The following is a 22,759-nucleotide window of genomic DNA, read 5'->3' on the forward strand; positions in this document are numbered from 1 at the left end:
CCACGTGATCCCTTTCATATTGCTTCTACCTCTACATATAGAAACCGTCAATCGTTCAGAACGTAGTCGACAGACGCGAGTCACGGCCCGTCTCGTTCGCGAGGGACTCTGATGAGCGTTGTGCGCTATTGCTCACTGTCAACCTCGGTGTAAAAAAACTGCGTTGCGCGAGTTTGCGGCAGATGATGGCGCAGGTTTGGATGGGGTGTGTTGAAGGGCTGACTGGTTGGTCAATATGGAGCGTGCAGCGCTGGCAGACGACGGAAATAAACGAGAAGGACACACTGCGCTGTCCGCCGTCGTCTGCCGGCGCTGCACATGCCACAGGTGCGGTTGTTTTGCCCGAAGCTAGTTGCGCACTTCCGTTGAAGGTCAGCCGATAGCTGCGTGCTTGCGACAGAGTTTGTGCCATATAATGCGGCGCATTTTACGGGTACAGCGTGCACACTCGAAACCATTAATCCGGTCGAAACATGAGTACGCATCCGCCTTTTGGAACGCACAGCAAGCATACCTCAGTGAATCGTTAGGAGCCGTACAAAACAGCTGTCCGTTTCTAGCCTGAGCCTGTTTCACAAATTTTATTATTCCCATCTCAAACAGGAACCATACATCCGCGCACCTCCATCACGCACGTCTCACCGCATCGGTCATCCGTTTAAAGTTTCACGCCAACCTGCTCGTACAACTTTTTCGAAGTCATTTTTCCAACAACCTTCCCCACGAAATTGCAGCCATCACCTGCCCATCCACCTTCCTAGACGAAGTCACATCGCACTTGTCATCATAAAAATGTGTTATATGCACATATATGTTAACCACAACCCTTATGTACGTAATACTCCCAGAAGGGGATCTTTAAGGAAATAAAAATGAAATGAAATTAATCTTATATCGGCGGGCCAGGCTGGACGCGCTTTCATGCAGTTTGCACGCATTTCCCGTTTCCTGTCGCAAACACTATCATGCTTCATGCAGCCTATCAGCGAACGCAATGGTAACTTAAAGGGACACTGAGGAGAAATTGAAGTTGGCTTGTATCCATAGAATACTAGCTCCTGATCACAAAAACGCCACTCTTCCTGAAAACAAAGCTCTTGTAATGTAGAAAACAGCAAGAACCAAAATACAGGTACCGCCGCCACAGGCCAATCTCGCAAGTACAAGCGTGATGACTTCCTAGAACAAGAGGCGCCACCATGGAGGAATTTTCCTTACTTCATGAATGTCGCGAATCTCTGAGGCTTGCAAAGGAAGGACGGAGTCTCCGTTTACGTCACGTTTCACGTCACTCCGTTCTGTGTCGTCATAAGAGTTCTCCGTGTCGTCATAAGAGTTCTCGAGTGTGAATCGGAGCGGCGGGAAAAAAATTTTCAACTTCGAATCCAAATTTATTTGAAATAAATACATCTTTCGCTCCCGGACAAGCGTCAACAAAGCCATGAAATGCCGAACTATCAGATATTGCTAACAAAAAAAATTTGATAGGGTTCTCCTCAGTGTCCCTTTAATCAATGCTGCTCTCCTCACACGCGTTCGGCGGTCAATTCTATTACAACCGATGTTGCTATAAGGCGGGTGGATATGCCGCTTTTTCACGAAATTGTAACGAATCGGCCCTGTACTACGGACGACAGTTAGTGGGAAAAAAATCCAGTGCGCAGTACTTCCAGATGAAGTCGCCATGACACAGTGACCGGGGCGAAATGCTAGTTCGAAGGTTGCGGCTCAGCGGCATTGGCGTTCGCCTTATGAACACCATGGAGTACTTCGCAGGTTCGCTCCTAGCAGCGGCGGCTGTGTTTTGATGAAGACGTTCATACGATCGAGGCTCGGGGCCAAACACCTCAGCGCATGGTGACGAGGGAGACGCGACGATTAAGGGGCATCGTTCAGGAGATGGACGAATACATATCGGCTTTTTTCCTGGACGAGACTGATTCCGTCATCTGGCAAGGCAGTGAATCTTCATCGGCCAGCTTCGACTGCATCGCGAAACACTGTCCTGCACGGGCCCGATACCACGCCCGAAATGGCACGCTCACAACGTATGTACTGTTGCTGGTCAGTTACTTTAACGATGCCTCTTGTATCAAGAGCAATGACTATTGTTTGATTGTGGTGTCGTGCCTTTATAAGCGGCGTGAAACAGTGAGGAAATCGCTGTTAAAGGTGTCCTGCTTGTGCTCGCCTTTCGATCACTTGCTGCTTCTACTCTCGGGGGATGTATTTAAAGTAACCTAGGGCCTGGAACTATGTCTGGTGGTGTTCCGGTAACCTCGGTTTCGGACGCTGTGCACAGAGTGAAGCGGGCCGGGTCAGGCGAAAATACCAAGTTCAAGTGAGTCAAGGAGGTAAATTAAAGCGCTTGACAGATAGAGCAATAACGCTGGATACGTCTCTTGCACTACTCAATGGTCCTGAATTTCGATGGAGGCGAAATTCTAGAGGCCCGTGTGCTGTGCGATGTCAGTGCACGTTAAAGAACCACAGGTGGTCGAAATCTCCGGAGCCCTTCACTACGGCGTCTCTCATAGCCTGAGTTGCTTTGGGACGTTAAACCCTTATAAAACCAAAACCAATCAATGGTCCTGAAATCCGCGCATCCAAAACCTCGTTGGAAAATACACAAAAATGGCCTATGGGTGTCTATGGAAAAACTGCATCCATCTATGGCCTTTTATGATCATCCATACATACCCAAATCAGTGTTCGTTGACAGCTATTGAAATATTATGTCACTAGAGCTATAGCTTCATAACCATGCAGCTGTTTTTAGCTGCCTATAGAAAAGTATATCCGCCTGAAAATACAGCTATAGAAGGCCATAGAAAAGATCTATAGCTGTTTGAGTCAATTAACTGTAGCCGGTTATAGGATATTTTTGTATGAATGAACACCTTGGAACAATAACATCGAGGTGTGACGGCACTGAAAACTGGGAGAGACGGTTTAATTTGTTATTCTCTGATTTAGAGGATGAAAATGATGAGGTTTGGGTGGCGTCTGATTATTATTTAATCCCTCTCTTTATTATTATTCTTATAATTTTGAAATCAAAACTCTCATCCCTTTTCTGTTCATGAGGAAGAATTCACCGGTGTTGAGCTCCCACGTGCTTTTCCCTTTTATTAACTGCGTTCAGGTGAATAGCCACCCGTTTCTTGGCCGATCCCCCAGTGTGGGTATGTGCCATTTTTTGATAGGCTAACAACAACAACAACAACAACAACAACAACAACAACAACAACAACAACAACAACAACAACAACAACAACAACAACAACAACAACAACAACAACAACAACAACAACAACAACAACAACAACAACAACAACAACAACAACAACAACAACAACAACATAAACAACAACAACAACAACAACAACAACAACAACAACAACAACAACAACAACAACAACAACAACAAGTTAATGAATTTGTGCTTCGAACACCCAGGCATCACTACTTCAAGCACAGTTCGAAAGAGTGCACAGGTTGGGCCAGTTCGCAGATGATAAACGCCGACCTATAACTGCGAAGCTTGCCTTTCTCAAGAATAAGCAAACCATTTTGTCATCAGTACGCAAACTGAAAGGAACTGTATTGCCATCGGAGGACTCTGCGCTGTCAACACGGTAAGCAAGAAAACAGCTGATAGGTTTCGCACGATCGCGGGACAAGCTTTTCATGTTGGCCGTTCACAAATTGCTCGCGGGCAATAAAAAAAAACTGATTTTGCTTCCAAGACGGTAGTCTTGCAGAGCAGATAGCTAAGTGCTGCTACATGCACACGTGCTCACGAGCACCCCAGATTCTATATACTTCTCCTTCCACTTCGGTTTCCTTTATTAACATTCGAAGCTTTTTGCACAAACGCGATCAACTCAATTCCATCATTGATGATCGTACTACTGAACTCGTATTAACAGAGGCACGGCTGCACTATGATCTAAAGAACAACGGAATCTTTCCTTATACTAATAGGTTCGACATACACTGGCATAACCGGGTTAACAGAAAAGGTGGTGGCATCTTACACGTCATAAATAAAAATATTCATTCCTCTCCATTTTATTAACACAAGCCTCGAAATAGCGTGGGCGAAGTGTTTCAACTCCTCGGGGTCTGTTACCGTTCGCCTGATTTCAGTAGTAGTACCCTCGTGGAAGACGTTCGCTTAGTATCAGTATTGCCATGCAACGTTCGAATGTTGATAGCATATATAGGCTCAGTGATTTCAACTATCCGCTGATCAACTGGTTCGATTTATCATCACCACGCGGCGCTTCTGCTGAATTTGTTAACCTATCTATCCTAATCTATCTCAAGAGATCAGTTAGCCCACTCGCGGTTCTAATGTTTTGTACTTGGTTCTCTCCGATGCTCCTAACACAGCAAGGTCAGCACCATACTTTGATGGCTTTAGTGACCATAAACTCCCACAGCTGCCTATTAACATTCTGTTATCATTTCCTGGCATCAAAAGTAAAAAAAAATCAGAGATTACGACAAAGCTAACTTATACTAGGATGACATGAATAAGGAATTCGGTGTTTTTTGTGAAAGTACATTTTTTCTACGTTTTACGCTCGGTCTGTTGAAGAAAATTTTAATTAATTCGCTATTCTTAAGCATAAAATTTTCGAACTAATTGATAAGTACGTCCTATTAATTTCCATTAAAGATGATCCCTGGTTTTCGAGATCGCCTGGACAACTGCGGAATAAAAGCAGCGCTTGTTTCAAAATACAAAGCATGGGCCTAATAATCCACCAAGGAAAAATGCAGCCAATGTCTCAAAAAGTACTACCACTTTCAAGTGATTTTTATTCAACGCAGTCGGGGTTTTTGTACACTTCGATAACGTGAATACATCATCCCACAATCACACAGTAAGTCACTTTCCACCGCACATGTACGTTTTGTTCGGCATGGAGCCTCCGAAGATGAAAGAGCGCTGGCCTGTGGTGCTTTACTGTTCGATCGCAAAACACACATGCACCATCCGTATGTTTCATCTGCCTCTCAATAACTTTCTGAAGCAATTATTGGCCACCTGCGGTGCATATAGACGGGAGATAAATGAAATATTTGATATCTTCTTGGTGATTGAACAATAAAATAACCTCTGCTTGCATGACGCGGTCTACTACAGCATAGTTTTATCTGACCATCACGCACCAGTTCCTTTGATGTCCAAAGCTGAACAGCCGCGAGGCTTATGTGACGTATAGTTGGCCTTATGACAAACTGTCTGGGACAAAAGTTTTTTAAGATATAAACCTGTATATTCGAGACTCGTGAGTTTGACAAATAATCTTCTGGTGACGGAGAAGAAAAGTGGCAGTCAACCGAGAAAGGTCCGCGTTTCTGGGAGAAAAAAGTCTGTCTCGCTTAGATTCAGTCCTTCTCTTGAGCACAGCCAACTTCTCGCCGGCGTCTGTTGTGAGGCTCTTGCGTGCCGAGGCCATAGAGTTTCTTACTATTAACTAGAGGGAAAGCTGGCGCCCCTCTATGGGAGTTTGCATGGAGCTTCCTTGAGACCACCTGTACCACCATGGACGCTCTAAGCATGATGGGGTGGAGAGCTACCAACTGCAGAACTACAACTTTTGGCAAAAAAAATAATGAAAAACAAACGTTGCTCGGTAATCAAGAATGTCCTGTTATTTAATATGCTGTCTATAAATTGCAACAAACGAGCAGAAAAGCATGTAAATGCAAATTTTGCTCGAAATAAGCTATGGCTTGCTCTCCTATTGGCCAAGCATTGCAGGCCACAAAAGCCAATATGCTTAACAGGCGCACTTTTAAAAAGAAATATGTTTTTGAAAAAAAAAAATGTCGCTTCAACATTTAAAAAGGTTTTTCTACCGCATTTCGGAAAACAAAAACCTTTTATTGGCGTCGTGTGCTGTTGCGTTTTCGATACTATGGTTTTTGCGCACTACTTCTACGCCGAAGTCGTCTGCGCGCGTAGCGCACTGTGGATACGGAATGGGAACTCTTTGTAACGCCACTCTGCGTTCCTGAAAAAACCTACTGTCCTGCACCAAGTAGCTCATAGCCCCATGATGCTTTGCGCGCCCATGGAGCTACAGGTGCAGTGCCGCCAGCTTTCCCTCTAGATAGTAAGAAACTCTATGGTCCGGGCAGCCAAGAGACAGCTCACAACAATGAAAAGGCAAATCAGTGTCACTTAGGAAGTTGACAGCCACCAGTAGCGTCGGAGCAGGCCTAGAGCGGTTGCCTCAGCGACAACACTGGTTGTGCGTGACGTGCCCTGCCTGTACTTTCGCTTGGTTAGAGACGCACTCTACTCACCGCTGAGACCCGCTCCGATGACGAGCACCGTGGTCTTCTTGACGGCCTCGGCACAGCTTCCTCCTGCCGACTGGTCCATGCGCGCTGGCATCCGGCGGCGACCCCTGCGTTGCATGAACGGCGGCGGCTGTGGGCTGGACGGCGACTGCACTACGCCGGCCGGCGCGTCCTTTGCGAGCTGCGGCGGAGACTGCGACGAGCTACTTTCCGCGCTCATACCGGATCGATCGCGTCGCGTGTGTGTCTGCGTGCACTGGACCTTCTCACTACGGAACGGGTTGGGACGCCCGGCCGTCGCTGTGTGCGGCGCGCTGTGCGAAGCGCAGAGTGACGCAGGCTCTAGAGAGCAAGAGTGCAGCCTCCGCCTGTGAACAGCTGCCGTGCTCGGTGGATGGGTCACGTGTGCAGCGATTGGCGTGGGCGCGATGCAGCAGATGGTACGCATAGCTTAACAATCGTTGCGTGACAAGAACCGATTTTGTGTAAATAGGTCAACGAGAGAGATCTGTCTGTGGCACCAGAACTGACAGACTGACAAGCTGGAATGCGTTCGAAGCAGAGGAAATACAACGAAATGAGAGACGTTCAACTTAGTAGACAGCGAATCTCGGAGAGATATCGGCTTCTGATAGCGATTTTTTTTATAGTAAAACTTTTATTTCCAGCAGTTTGAGGGGGGTGTGGGGGGGAGGGGTCTGTAGGCCCTTATATCGCCTAAACGACGGCCAGAAGGTCCTGGCTTCTGGCGGCGTCTTCGGTCAGTTGGACGACCTTTTTCTGAATCTCCAGAACGGAGTTGAGTAGGAGAGCCTCCCATTGGTCAAGCGACTTAATTTTTTTCCCCTCCAGGGGGCAAGAGGGCATTTGCAAACAATATTAGCCGGCGACTCTAACCCAAAACCGGCGAGATAGCGATAGAGATTTAGAATAGCGTCACCCTATCCGTTAGCGGGATATGGGAACACCGGTGCGCACAGTCTGCATGCGCTGAGCCATAGCGTCCCTTTCTTCTCTGGGTTAGCTGGCGAGATAGCGTGGCCTCCAAACGGATCAGGTCGGTCAACATGGCGTGCGGGGGCCGCTTGCTTCACCACCAATCCGCCTTTTTCACACGGCCACTCTGGACCTCTCCTCCTCCAGCTCCACTGGTTGAAAACTGCCAGCTCCTATACTAGGCATGCGATGAGCAGAACCATCTACTTCCACTTGGGACTAGCACTCTCCCGCCGCCTAACGAACTTTAGCGTGTCAACCTCGGATATGTCCACTCCGTGATCACTGCTGCTGCTACCCATATAAAATGACTCATACTTGTCGAAAACCCACATGCAGTCGAGGCCATCTTCGCGGTTAAGGCAGGAAGTTAAATAGTCCTCTAAACGCAAACAAAGAAAGGTAGCGTGGAAGGGTCAGACCGCGATGTTCGAAATTTGCGCAAAACGTCTCGTCTTCGGGATTACGATCATCCATGGCGAGGGTTATAGGCATTGGCCCCTTCAATTGTCTGTGCAGCGATTTTGAATAATCTTGAGTGAGATAACAAAAAAAGTGGGGGGGGGGGGGGGGGGGGTACATTGTCTAGAAATTCTACAACGTATTTCCCGGTTAAGGTATCATTGTTCACGAGATTGAGGCTTCCCCCTTTCCCCTTGTTCAGTTAATTGCCACCGTATTTTGAGACGAAACACTCGTGTTTCAGCCACTAGGCTGTTAACAGTTTGTGCTATACACATAATGTATCACGAAAAACACAGATTATCCTGTCTGCAATCGACTTCTTGAACAATTGCAAAACACTGCAAAGGCCAATTGTCCCGAATTAGCGCCAAATCAGAGATCAGCGACTTGATTTATTCGCTAAAAATAAGCGTTCCAAGTGCCTGGTAACTACAGTGGCAGTTGTCAGGGTCCCAGGCACAGTAAACGATTTTCTGTGCAACAAAGTTTTCCCTATATTCTTCCGACAACAGTTTCTGCAAAATGAGAGTTGGCAGAGTCTGAAATTATCTTGAAGCAGTACATTCGCACCCCCTTATTGCCAAGGCGGGGCTCGAATGCAGTCTAGAACCAAGTGTCAGCCATGGAACTGAAGCGCCAAAATGAGGTGAGTGGAAAAGTGCAAATAGGGCAAAATAATTGGTTATATATTTGTGGCTAATAAGCATTTTATACCGTCGTCACACGGGCACCGAAAAGGCCTTTTAGAATCAGGTCCTTATATCCAAAGGCGTAAGGAGTGCAGCTACAAGGCGCAAATGTTGCGCTTTTGCCTCAAAGGGCCTTGGATGCGAAGGCGCCGTCCGAGACCTTTGGAGCCGCAAATGCGCGGCCTTCGAGAACCCGCGATCGCAGTGCCGTCCAACGTCAAAAAGTAAAAGCTATGAAAAAAATATAGATGCAGCCAACAATGTTCGAAAACATCTTTAAAAAATACGAAGATGTGTCTGGCTTTGCTTTTTGTACGGGTGTTTATATTTTATGCCCAGATTTGACTACAGGTTGCAGCAGCACCGAGTGCCCCTGCGGGCCAAGGCAATACACAAAACCCGCTGCTGCTGAGAATAGCTGTTGCAGTTCTTTTAAGAAAGCAAATAGAATAAAAAATTGTCTGAGCTTGATCAATGTAAGAACAGGATACCCCATGGACTTTAATTTTAAAACACTCGCGTCAGCCGCGTCGAGCACAGCAGCGGATGCTAAGGCTCAACGACTGTTACACCTTTGGGCTACATCGCATAGCTGCGTCGCTGCTCCTTTAAAGGTACCCTGAAATGGTCCCTTCGATGGAAATGTCGATGGGCATATTCTAGTGCAACAGATCTGTAGAGGTGACCTTTGCGGGTATCGAGTCAAATTTGAAAGCTCTACGTGCACCCTATAATTTAGAAATAATTTTGAAAAATCGCTGCTCGCAGTAGGTCTCAACCGATTAGGGCGCCACACCTAATCGCGCGCCCCTTTCCCTGATAACGTCAGTCGGCAGACGGGGCGAGCTTGAAGCACTGACGTCATGGGGGTCCTTCGCGTCCTCAATCCTCCCAAGCTTTGGACTGATAAATGCTATAGGGAGCCACGCTAAACAGCCTAGAAGCAAACTTATTTGGTTGTATACTTTTGACGGGGGCTGTACTCGCTTCCTCATTGAGTGAGCACTTCATTTTATGATTGTTTGGTCTGTGTAGCCTTTGATCGTATTAATTAAATTGTCTGTCCACCGTATGTTCTAAAAGGCAGCCCTAATTTCATTGGGGAAGTGCAGTGCTATTTACAGCACTCTTGCGCCATTTATGCACAGCAGCAACTATCATACTCTGCGCGTGTAGACTTCGCACTTGTCTTGTGCGCCAGTTCACCAACCTCTTCTTGCGTCGCTACTCTGAGTCTGAGTTTGATTCGTGATTTTCAAATAATCAAATGTGACTATTAATAAAAATTTGCACTATTGCTTTTTTATGTGTGCAAAACTTGACCAACGGAATTCTGTCACTGAGCTCATTGATTAGCGACTCAGGGGCTCGAAACCAGCTCTCAAACAGCGAGCAATTCTTCTATAAATGTATACCATTCGAGCATCAAGACAAATAGCTGGACTTGTTGGTACGTGAACATCTTTAAATTCAGCGCCCCACACGAGGCGAATAACAAGGAAGAAGACACAACGAGCGCACTTATAAAAATTGCGTTGGGTAGTCAGCACTCGTGTCGTCTTCGTCATTGTGTCATGTGTTGCGCTGAACGTCCAGACGTGCGAGCATTTATTTTTCCTGCCTGACGGCACGGATAAAATGACGTCACATTTAAAAAAAATTATGAGCTCTTTGTTTAGTTCTCAACCCATTTCGAAGGTTGTGCTGACTTCTCCATGTTTTGAACATACGGTCTCCTATGCAAGCTACGGTAGTACTCTACATCTGTCTTGACACAACTTCCTCACAGAGGAGCCGGGGTCCGCGCGGCCCTGCTTCAGATAAGAAGGAAGTCATGGACCGCCTCAGCGCTGTGCAGACCAAGGCGATGCTGGCCTGACGAACGTACTATCGGGGACACGTTTTGCGAGACGCGTTCGAGTTCTTGGAAAAACGTTTATTGTAGGTCCACATCGCTACCCAGTCGCCTGATATTGTTACCAGAGGAAAGAGCAGTAAAGCGTGGGTCTCTGCTGGCCTACTTGGTTCTTTATCTTCATCGCACCAGGTGTGCCCACCGCCGGGGACGGTTGGTCGATTTGTTGGACTGAAGACTTCTTCGCACCAGGGGTGCTCCGTCGGAGACGGTCTTGCTACGGATTAAGATGCAGGTATAAAGGCAGTACGACTTGAAGTTTTATGTAAAAAATTTACATTATACAAGTTGATGCACGGGAGACAACTTAAAGCGGCAAAAACGTTTAAACAAAAGAAAAAAAAGGTGGAACTGGCTAACACTAGGGGAAGTACTCGGCATAATCGAAGATGCATTACATCTGACCGTAGCCCAGAACGATTTTGCAGGCTCCGGGGCCCGGTTTTAAAACCTCAGAGCCTAGCCCACATTTCTCATCACCCAATCAAAACATACTGACACATGATTGGTTAACAAACTGCATGGCACGCCTTGCAGTTTCTGCAAAGTTCAAAACCCTCTCCCTATAAAATACACAACACGAAAAAAACATCAAAGTTGCTTTAAAAAAGTGGCATTGCGGGAATGGGCCCTCAAAATGATTGGCCCACTAGGTTTACGTACCACGCCCCATACTTCCACAGTATTACTCAAACTCTCTCCCTCACAAAGTAAAAAGAGAAACACCAAAATACATCAAAAACACCCTCACGTGTCGCAGGCTCCTGGGAACCCGTGACCCTGGCGGTTCCGAGCGTTAGGGCAATTATCGATTTCACCCTAGCCGCCACCACCGCGGGTAACAATCTACTCGTCTTCGCGACGACTGTTGACAGGCGTCCCCCAAAATCTGTAAAGCGGCACCAAGCCTGTCGTTGCGGCCTTCGCGGCGGCATTCCTTTTCTCCGGCTACGTTTCGTTAAGCCGGCCGGTTTCCCCAGAGCATACAACGTCGTTGCGCGTCGGAGTCGCCGCGGCGCCGACTAGTAGCGTTCGCACCTGACCGTACGCTACGCTTAATTACTCCCGGTCAAGCGCGAGCGTCCGGACCCGTCTCGCACGGCGCTGGTGATGACCGTTCAAACATAGACAGGCTTTGTTAAGACGAGGGGGGGGGGGGGGGGCTATGGCGCCTTCGACAGGGTCACTGCCCGTCTGCCTCGCCTTGCTTGCTTCTTGCCGACGCACCGACGGGGATTAGCGAGGAGAAACCGCCGCTTCGCGGCGCCGAGCCACCAACAAAGGACAGATGGTTCCCACAAATCCGCGGGCATTCATAGATCCCTTACCGGAGCATTTAGGCCTTTAGTACCTTCACAGAATATCAGACGACGGGGTAGCGTGGTGGAGCTACAATAAACGGTTTTCCCAGAACACGCGTCTCGCAAACTTCTGTCCCCGATAGTACAACTACATCCGCATCTTCCTCGCATAACGCACCTCCACCATTGGCCTAAGGGATGTCCGCTAGAACACCATCACCTGCCGACCGCCGTAGGCCTAGCCTGCACGGCAGAGAAGTCGTAATTCCTGGTCATCCGCAAACAGGGCCGACAATCGGACAGACGTCCCGCGATTTCCATCTATCTTGAGGGGATACCAATACCGCAAGTGGAACGCCTCCGCGCCTTGCAGGGCCTTCACTTCCAGGCCAATGGCAGAGTCTTCCACAGGATACGCCTCCTCCACAAACAGATCCCGCCGGTTACACGCATGATACCCCACGTATGCGACCATCGTGGCGGCATCAAAGGGACGGGCACACTCTGCATCGTGCAAGAACTCGTCAGCCTCCTCATGTACCACACGCCCTACCACACATTCACCCTGCAGAAATGCAACGCTTAAACGCTCTGCTCGGACTCGTAATACAAACGGCGAGAGGACTTCCCCCACACGCCTCAACAGAATGCCTGCTCCAGCTAGGCACCCACAATTCTGCCGAAGAACTGACCAAAACAAAGTTCGGCAGTCAATTTGTCCAGCTGCGAAGCTCATGCACAGTCAGAGACCTCCTCAACCGCCTTGAGTACCCGGCATCCTACCCCTTCGGAAACAGTGCCCCTGGCGCCCACGCTCTGTGCGAAGATGCAGGTGGCACCAATTCCACGAAACATGCATCCCTATCATCACAAAAGCAGAGAACGGGCTGGAGTGCAGGCGCCCTCGTAAATGATTCGTCCGCGCTCTATGCTGACGCCGCCATGCTACCGCGACAAGCCGACTGTGTGCGTGGTAGTCACGAACGAAGACAGCCGCGCAGAGGCAGCAGCATCGTTCGCCTCGAGCTCGGCGGAAGAGGGAGCCATCGCTCCTTCCCATACTACAAGCCGCATCACGCCCGATGTGAGCACAGTACACGTCGTCACCGACTCTCAGGTCGCCTGACAGGTCCCCCATGCGCAACAGTCTCCCTGATCCCGGCACACTCCCCGCGGTACGCATCGTCTGGGCTGCCTAACCTCTCCACGACCTCTTTACGGGAAGCTGCTCTCTCCTGGGCGATCAGCAACGGCTGATCGAGGACAGCAGAAGCTATGGGATTCCGGGATTGGGGACCCCGCCCATGAGGATCGCTCTCCCAGTCACCCTTCATAAACATAAAAATTTTCCTCCACCTCCACACATTTTCATCAGAGAGCGCTGGCTACTGGTAACGTATCGACTAAATGATTCGTATCCAAATGAGTACACGGCGTATTGTTATGCATCGCGAGTTCGTGACACCGGGTGGCGCAGGATATTAAACACGTCGAGCTCAGATTTCGCACGGATGTTGGTCGGCTTTTCTCAAAAACAGTCACCCACACACGACTTGTTTCATCCAGGCGACGATTTAGCACGCCCAGGCTATAGATAACACGAACGTTCCCGTGGATTCACACGCACTCACTCTTATGGATGGCAGGCCCGTTCGTGGACGGCAGGACGGCTTCGTGCACGAGTCCGTAACTGTTTGAAGCTCGACCGGGATCTGAAGCGCGTCTCGCCACCTGAGCGCTTTCTTATCTGATAGCCGCGAGTATTTCACCAGGCGGGCCCATAATCTTCAACCTGCCCGTAAAGAGGCCAGCTGCGGAGGCCGCGCGCGTATATGCGCTACCGCGCACCCCTTTCGCGAGCCAAAAGTAGAACGCGCAAGGAGCGGCGCAGCTGGCAACGGCGGCAGCAGTAAAAGAAAAAAAAAAGACAATAAACCGCTTCGCGGTGGAAATGGTTGTTTTTCAGTCGGCAGCCAATGGCTTCCTAGCCTGCGAAGGAGGGGGGGGTAACCGTCGGGTTTGTTTGGACTTCCACCGGGTTGTGAGAAATGCGGCTTTGCGTTTTTGTTTTTCTACATAGGGTTTCTATATAGGGCTATATAGGATTGCAAGAAAATTTCTCTGGATACCGCAACCAATGCAGCTGATACAGGTCTCGAGAGATTCAGCTGACGTTGGAGATGTTTCGTTGAGAGAGAGAAAAATATTTGTTGTCTTCTACATTTGGAGGTCAGTGGTGTTTTTAAAGAAAGAAAGGGGTGGGGAAATTCGGGTAACTCGTGGTGCTATTATATTTCCCATTTTGCCGGCCGCTGCCACTGGCAGCCCCGTAATGTTTTTTTTTTTTTAAGGAAAAGCAGTGAAAGGTCGGGGTGGGGAAAGGTAAATTTAGTGAGGCTCCAAGAGTTGTATTTCCTTCGTTGGACCTGAGCCGAGGCATTAATTTTGCCTTAGTGAATTCGGCTAAGTTCATGCACGTCGAGAGCCAGTGAAATATGATGGAAATGTACAGCGCAAATAAAGACGAGGACACCTTAGTGAACTACATTTCGTCTACATTGGGCTCCTTTCACCATAGTGAACTATATTTCTTCTACATTGGGCTCCTTTCTATGTGTCCAGCGCTCGTGTGTTCCATGTGTCCTCGTCTTTATTTGCGCTGTACATTTCGAGAGAGCCCACCGAGAGAGCGCGAGAGAGCCCGCCCCCCGCAACCCCTGCTCCGGCCTCGTTTTCGGGGTGGGTGAGCGCTGGACGGTGGACGAGCTGCTCGCTGCAACCGACACCATCGTGCCGATCGTATCGGCGTCGCTTTCTGATAGCACCATGACCACGCTCTCGAATGGGCGCGGCGCTGCTAGAATATCAGCGCTTCACTGAAGCCGCCGCCCCCCCCCCCCCCCCCCCCCTTACGGTCCCTTTCCGCCCTGGCCTGCTGCCTCAGAGATACAGCGAAAGATAATCGGCATCGTGGGAAAGCGGAGCACAGCCCTCTGTGCTGTGCAGCAGCTGGCCAGAGCCGTCATACACGAGGAGCTTCAGGACCATCTCCTCGTGTACACTGATGGCTGAGTGGTCCGTGACAGCCGCTCCCTCGCAACGGCGGCTACCATCCCCGCCCTGCATCTGCACAGCCAGACACACGCCACTTTCCTGGGCTCCTCCACCACGGCGGAGTTGAGGAGGATCCGGCTGTGATTGGACCTGCTACTCTCCATCGTGCCTCCGCCACCCAGGAGTGCTCTGCTATGCGACTCCCGCACCGCCCTCAGCCGCCTGCAGTGCAGCGGCCGCGGTACCCCACTAGTGCGCGACATTCGCTCACGCATCGAGCGCCTCGCGCAGAAAGGATGCGCTGTGCGTGCACAGTGGGTGCCCGGTCACTGCGGCATCGCTGGCAACGAGGAGGCCGATGAACTCGCGACCGCCGCACAGCAGCTAGCTCCAAGCGATCTGCCCCTTGCGCTGAAGGACGTGCGTGCGGTCATCCAGAATCATCTCCGAAAGCAGCACCCCGACCCACGCATCGCAGGAGATGAGCGCATCGCCTGCATCAACGGCTGCCGCGTTCTTAGGCGGTCGCAACGCACTATGATCCTCCGCGCGCGCATTGGCTGCGTGTGGCCCGGGAACGACGGGTGCGTCACGGAATCGCGACGAGTGATGTGTGTGACGGATGCGGTGCAGTGGAAACTCTAGAACACCTGCTCCTTCGCTGCACCGCGTTCGCCGACGCTCGTCGTGATATGCTCGCGGGGCATACTTCCAGACTCGCTCAAGACGCTATTGTTGCCGCAGGGCAGTGCGCGCACCCCTGAACGAACCTTGGTGAGCCTCTGTGCATTTCTCGAACAGACGGGCTTGACGTCCCGTCTGTGTTGCGCCAGGTAGTGTCGCACAGTGACTAGACGCTCCGCGTGTGCTACCTTGTACGATTAGCAGCTGGGCGCCCCACCCCAGCTGTTGTGTGCAAAGTGTTGTGCGCGTGTTTTTTTTTCTTTATTGACTCTGCACGCGCGCAACTTGTACAAATGTATTGTTATGTAAATAGTGTATTTATAACCTCTCCATCTATCATTTCTTACTGTCCCCTCACCTCTTTCATTTCACTTCTTCCAACTGCCTGCTATCCTTTATTTCCGCTGCCCCAGCTCAGGCGCCGCCGCCGTAGTGATGGCAGATGCCGAGGTTATAGCAAAAGTCTTTTACTTTCTTTTTTGTTTTGTTTTTATTTTACATTAAACATTTACTACCACTACATTCCTCTTGACGTCTAGCGAGCGGCGTCTTCCCATCGTTGGTTGACTGTGGTGTGACGTCACTACCACTGCCGGCCAATCCTGAATTAATGTGACAACGAGCCCGGATTTTCCTCCGAACTTCTGCTCTAGTGCTGTCGCGTTAAAGAAGGCCTTGAGACACGCATGCTGTCGAGTGACGTGTGCTCTTCATCCGAGCGGTGCGGCTTTAACACACCGGGAGAGCTGAATCCCTGCGCTACAGTGTTGAGGTTGAGGAAAATCGCGTTTTCAAAATCTCTTTCGATATTAAAAATCGAAAGATTGGTAAGGTTATCGCCAGTGATCAGTTCTAAACCTATTGTTACAACGAAGCGCCCAACTTTCAGACCAACCTGGGACTGACATCGCACAATACACGGGTGTCTTTTGTGTTTTACATCCATCGAAGCGCGGCGGCTACGGCCGGGATTGAACCCGGGATCTCGCCTCAGTAACCGAGAACTTTAACTGCTCGAGCCACCATGGCAGGTGTATTTACGTTTTAAAATGGCCTGGCAAGATAAGTAAATGCACACGCCACGATGGCTAAGTGGTTAGGGCGCTCGTCTATACTGGGCTGTAGATCCTGGGTTCAATCCCGGCTGCAGCATCCGCGTTTCGATGCAGGCAGAATGCAAATACGCCCGCAGCGGCTGCGGTGGCTCAGTGGTTATGGTGCTCGGCTGCTGACCCTAAAGATGCCGGTTCGATCCCGTCCGCGGAGGTTGAATTCCGACGGAGGCGAAATTCTAGAGGGCCGTATACTGCGCGATCAGTGCACATGAAAGAACCCCAGGCGGCCGAAACTTCCGGAGCTCTTCACTACGGCGGCCTTCATAGCCTGAGTCGCTTTGGGGTATTAATTCCCCATAAAAACGCCCGCGTGCTGTGCAATGCCAGTTCACATTCGCAGCCCTCCACTGCGGCGTTTCTTATAGCCCATGTGTCGCTCGGGATGATAAACCCCACCATTCACAAAGAGGAAATGCATTTTAGTTAACACGCTTCCTGAGACACCAGGCTGACGTGTTTTTTGACGTCCGCGATTGCTGGCCCGTTTTTTTTTTCTTCCACTAGAAAACTGAAAGCCTTCGCTCAATAGCTGATACGAGGAAAAAGCGAGAAAGCAGCTATATGAATTAACAAAAATTAAAGGGCTCACTCTATCGCTATAAATGGACGAAGGATGTATCATCGCCTTGGAAGACGTATATGATAGGCCCCACTAGATGCATGCTCCCTCTGTCGTGCGTACGTGTTATTTGAAGCGAGTGAACAACAGTAGCAGCTTCACAGATGTTTCACTCGCAGCAGACTTGTCATCTGCGCCTTGAGGAAAGCTTAGGTGCAGGGGGTGAAAGAGAAATAGAGCTCGCGATCACGTGAAAACCCCGCGCTCTTTCATTCCACTGCACAGTAGCTGCGAGACGTCGCATAAAAGCAAGTGGAAGAATGCACAACTAGAGGCCGTGCACAGCGTATAGAGCCCGACCGCGAGTGCAATCAACCTGTATAGATCAGTCCACATCTGTGGTGTTGCAACATATCGTCCGCACCCTGCCGCCAGCATTCCTGCACGGGTGCAAGCGCCGCAGCGTCTGTCACGTTTCGTCGCAGCTCATGGCCAAGAAACAGACGTTATAAAAAAATTATTAGAAAGGCAAGTGCTAGCCAATGTGCTAAATGATCGGCCGCGTGTGCCTAGCAAGTTTTAAACTGGCTAAACACGTTGCTCTGCATTCAGTCATCGGCATTTCGCGGGTGACAGCTCAATTCTTGCTCTTCGTGTCGTCTGGAGGAAGGGTTATGAAGATAGGCACTGACTCTCTCTCTTTCTCGGCGAACACCTGAACATTGGCGTAAGGAAAGTTGAAGGAGGTGAAAATAAGAAAGAAAAAAATCAATTGCGATACGGTTACGTCATTGTAACGAGAAATTCAGCGGCAGGTGGTGCACAACTGGAATTTATAGTTTGGCAGACGGATGCTGCAGGCTAAGATGGCAATACGGCGCTAATGGTGCGATGTCGTTGCGTAACCACAGACACACACGGACAGAGCAACTGCAACCAATCGCCTTCGTGGCTCCTTTGTCTTTTGCTGGACTCCCGTGTCGCCTTGCTTCGGTTTGCGGCATGCACGCACTGTGCGGTGATGAGTCGCGGACGCCGCCTTGCCTGTAAGTTTCGGCAGCACGCACGGGCCGCAGGGTCTTCATTCCACCTCCGCTTTGCTGTGGCTTCGGCAACACGCACTGAGGGGACTTCACGCTAGTGCCTAACGGCCTCCCATTCTGCTGCATGCAATTCGGGGTCTTGACGGTATCGCCGCGTGCTCCGTTCTGTAGGAAATCCGGCGTCGGCGTTGAAAGCGAAAAGGCAGGTGGCCCTCCTTCCGCCTAGTCACGTGACCTTGTGACGTCGTCACAACCTCGTCACCCAATTGTGAGCACACTGCCCACCGTGACATCATCATCATCATCATCATCATCATCAGCCCTACTACACCCACTGCAGGGCAAAGGCCTCTCCCATGTCTCTCCAATTAACCCTATCCTTTGCCAGCTGCATCCACCCTTTGCCTGCAAACTTCTTAATCTCATCCGCCCATCTAACCTTCTGCCACCCCCTGCTACGCTTACTTTCTCTTGGAACCCACTCCGTTACCCTTAAAGACCAGCGGTTATCTTGCCTTCGCATTACATGCCCTGCCCAAGCCCATTTCTTTCTCTTGATTTCGACTAGGATGTCATTAACCCGTGTTTGTTCCCTCACCCACTCTGCCCGCTTCCGATCTCTTAACGTTACACCTATCATTTTTCTTTCCATGGCTCGCTGCGTTGTCCTTAACTTAAGCTGAACTCTTTTCGTTAGCCTCCACGTTTCTGCCCCGTAGGTGAGTACCGGTAAGATTATGCTGTTGTACACTTTCCTCTTGAGGGAAATTGGTAAACTGCCACTCATGATCTGCGAGAATTTGCCATATGCGCTCCACCCCATTCTTATCCTTCTAGTTATCTCCCTCTCATGATCCGGATCAGCTGTCACTACCTGCCCTAAGTAGACGTATTCCGGCACAATTTCTAGGCTCTCGCTGCCAATTGTGAACTGTTGTTCCCTTGCTAGGCTGTTGAACATTACCTTGGTTTTCTGCATGTTAATTTTTAGACCCATCGATCTGCTCTGCCTGTCTAACTCGTTGATCATGATTTGCAGTTCACCTCCTGAGTGACTCAGCAAGGCAATGTCATCAGCAAATCTCAGATTATTTAGGTATTCTCCATTTATTCTTATTCCCAACTGTTCCCAATTCAGGCCTCGAAATACCTCCTGCAAACATGCGGTGAACAGCATTGGCGAGATCGTGTCTCCTTGCCTGACGCCCTTCCTTATTGGAATTTTATTGCTGACTTTATGGAGGACTATAGTAGCTGTGCAGTTGCTATATATATCTTCCAGTATTTTGACATAAGGCTCTTCTACCCCCTGATTACGCAATGCCTGTATGACTGCTGAGGTTTCCACTGAGTCGAATGCTTTCTCGTAATCAATGAAAGCTATATATAGAGGTTGGTTATATTCTGCGCATTTCTCTATCACCTGATTGATGGTGTGAATATGATCTATTGTAGAATATCCTTTACGAAGGCCTGCCTGATCATTTGGTTGATTAAAGTCTAACGTTGCCCTGACTCTATTAGCGATTACCTTAGTAAATACTTTGTAGGCAACGGATAGTAAGCTGATCGGCCTGTAATTTTTCAAGTCCTTGGCGTCTCCCTTCTTATGAATTAAGATAATGTTTGCATTCTTCCAAGCTTCTGGTACAGTCGAGGTCATAAGGCATTGCGTATACAGGGTGGCTAGTTTTTCTAGCACGATGTCCCCTCCATCCTTCAACAGATCTGCTGTTACCTGATCCTCCCCAGCTGCTTTTCCCCTTTTCATTGCTTCTAAGGCTTTCTTTACTTCATCTTTCGTTACTGGCGGGATGACGCATTGCTGTGCACTGCTGTCTTTCTCATTAGCGTTCTGATTACATTGGCTACTGTACAGGTCTGTGTAGAACTCTTCGGCTACGTTAACTATCTTATCCATATTGCTAATGACATTGCCCTGCTTGTCTCTTAATGCATACATCTGGTTTTTACCTATGCCTAGTTTCCTCTTCACTGTTTTTAGGCTACCTCCGTTCTTTAGAGCATGCTCGATTCTCTCCATATTAAACTTCCTTATGTCGGCTACCTTGCGCTTATTTATTAACTTTGATAGCTCCGTTAGTTCTATTCTATCGGTAGTGTTAGATGCCTTCATGTTTTGGCGCTTCTTAATCAGATCTTTCGTCACCTGAGATAGCTTCCCGGTATCTTTTCGAACTGTCCTGCCGCCTACTTCTACTGCGCACTCCGTAATTATTGATGTCAGGTTATCGTGCATTGAATGAACATCAAGATCATCTTCCTCAGTTAAAGCCGAGTATCTGTTTTGCAGCGCTATCCTAAACTCCTGTGCTTTCCCTCTTACGGCTAACTCGTTAATGGTCTTCTTCTTCGCTAGCTTCTTCCGTTCCCTCTTCAAGTCTAGGCTAATTCTAGACCTTACCATTCTATGGTCGCTGCAACGCACCCTTCCGAGGACGGCCACATCCTGAATGATGCCAGGTTTAGCGCATAGTATGAAGTCTATTTCATTTTTAATCTCACCATTGGGGCTCTTCCAGGTCCACTTCCTGTTTTCTCGTTTGCGGAAGAAGGTATTCATGATCCGTAAATTATTTCTATCCGCGAATTCGACTTATAACTCTCCCCTGCTATTTCTAGAGCCTATCCCATAGTCACCTACAGCGTCGTCGTCAGCCTGCTTCTTGCCCACCTTCGCATTGAAGTCGCCCATCAGTACAGTGTACTGCGATTTTGCTCTATTCATTGCTGATTCTACGTCCTCATAGAAGCTTTCAACGGTCTGGTCATCATGGCTGGATGTGGGTGCGTAGGCCTGCACCACTTTCAGCTTGTACCTCCTATTCAGCCTAATTACTATAGCTGCTACCCTCTCGTTAATACTGTAGAGCTCCTCTACGTTGCCAGCTATATCCTTATTAATGAGGAAACCCACACCTAGTTCTCGTCTATCCTTTAACCCGCGATAGCACAGTATGTGTCCGTCCTTTAGTACTGTATACGCCTCACCTGTCCTCCTAACTTCGCTAAGCCCTATCACATCCCATTTAATTCCCGCTAGTTCCTCGAACAGCACTGCTAGGCTAGCCTCACTAGCTAAAGTTCTAGCGTTAAACGTTGCCAGGTTCAGATTCCAATGGCGGCCTGTCCGGAGCCAGAGATTCTTAGCACCCTCCGCTGCGTCACAGGTCTGACCGCCGCCGTGGTCAGTTGCTCTGCAGCCGCTGGGGACTGAGGGCCGAGGGTTAATTGGTTTGATCATAGAAGGTTGTGGCCAAGTACTACACCAGGGTGGCCAAATCCTGCTCTGGTGAGAGAGTGCGTTGTCGGTTCTGGTCACCGAGATAAGGCCGCACTCCAGGCCTGGTTATGCAATTCCATCGACACGCGGATTTTTTTTTTTTAAACCCGGTGGAGAATTGCGCGGCACCAGGATTTGAACCCCGGTCCTCTTGCACGCGAGGCGGATGTTCTACCTCTACGCCATCGCCGCTCCACCGTGACAGGTGGCAGTTAAATGAGTGATTGGTCGCGAGAGGTTGCTCAGGAAGAGCAACTTGAGCATCACATCTTAAACAGCCACCTGCATGCTGGGCCATGGCGCATCGCTCAACCGCTGCACCACAGCGCCAGGAGTGGTGTGAGGACTCCTTGCGATCGACGAATGTAAATATAGAGAATGGGCAATTTCGCATATATAGGCGTGTAGGCAGAACCTAGGCGAAGTGATACACGAATAGGACCCCGCTGAAGGGAGCAATTAACGCTATCACGTCATACCATTAAGCCTTAGCTGGAGTGTCCCATCAAGTTTTTTTTTCTTCTTCTTTCCTGGCCTCTACCGTGCACGTCGTATGTTGCGTGCTCAACACCCGCGTCCCTGGCGCATCTGAAAGATGGAACACAACGCAGCTGGCCAGCACGTGCTGTTACTACATGCCAGCATGAGAAGCATAAACAACCAAGTCATAGTCGGCACTGCAGTATCGCAACCGCCTTTATCTCACCCCCATAAACGCCTGCACACATTGCAGGTACCCCAGCGCGCACACCCCATGTTGCAAGCGAACAGCGAACTACGGAGTTCAGTTATACAGAGGGTACGGTGGCGTTGTCACAAACGCGGTAGCTTTTCTCACGTGTTTATGAGATGATATTTTCCCGTTGGAAGATTTTTTCGTTCAAAGTAATTGGTCATGTAGCCAATGAATACAACGACCTGCTTATTGAGGGAAGTTGAAGTGCACAAGGGGCCGTGCAGATCCGACCAGCTGGAATGGTATTGTTGGTGGCTTTGAAATGAACTGCTATATAGCCTTGTCGGTTGCATCCCTCGTCATTGAAAGTCTCGGCACGTTTTCGAGTAATGTGAGGAGTGAGACGTGCCCCGTAATACGTCTTGAATAGCGCATGCGTAGCATGCGAGTGAATAGGAGAGGCCCTGCAGTGCGTGAGAGGGTTGTGAAATTTCTTCCCGGAGTCAAGGCAAGGTAGGCGGCTGTGTCAGCTGCAGTTTTTATCGACAAGAACGTCGTCCATGGAAGCTGTAAGAGGACATCCCTACGTGTGCATAGTCATTGTGATGGATTCTTGCCTTCCAGGTACTCGATA

General features: G+C 49.4%; 1 protein-coding gene across 2 annotated transcripts in view; it reads right to left on the reverse strand.

Moving 5' to 3' along the window:
- The window catches only part of LOC144125684 (amine oxidase [flavin-containing]-like), a 51,459-nt gene extending 37,942 nt beyond the window's left edge, over window positions 1–13,517 (reverse strand). The window contains exons 1-2 of one of the 2 annotated variants that reach the window (XM_077659301.1): window positions 13,322–13,517; window positions 6,328–6,431 (exon numbers count right to left, since the gene is read on the reverse strand). In XM_077659301.1, the coding sequence (XP_077515427.1) occupies window positions 6,328–6,418 (91 nt within the window). In that variant the 5' untranslated portion in view covers window positions 6,419–6,431; window positions 13,322–13,517. Of the gene's footprint in view, window positions 1–6,327; window positions 6,681–13,321 lie in introns of those variants that run through there. The other variant, XM_077659300.1, reaches the window with a different exon arrangement.
- Window positions 13,518–22,759: the final 9,242 nt, after the last annotated feature.

The sequence above is a fragment of the Amblyomma americanum genome, chromosome 3 (assembly GCF_052857255.1).
Source record: "Amblyomma americanum isolate KBUSLIRL-KWMA chromosome 3, ASM5285725v1, whole genome shotgun sequence".
NCBI lineage: Eukaryota > Metazoa > Arthropoda > Arachnida > Ixodida > Ixodidae > Amblyomma > Amblyomma americanum.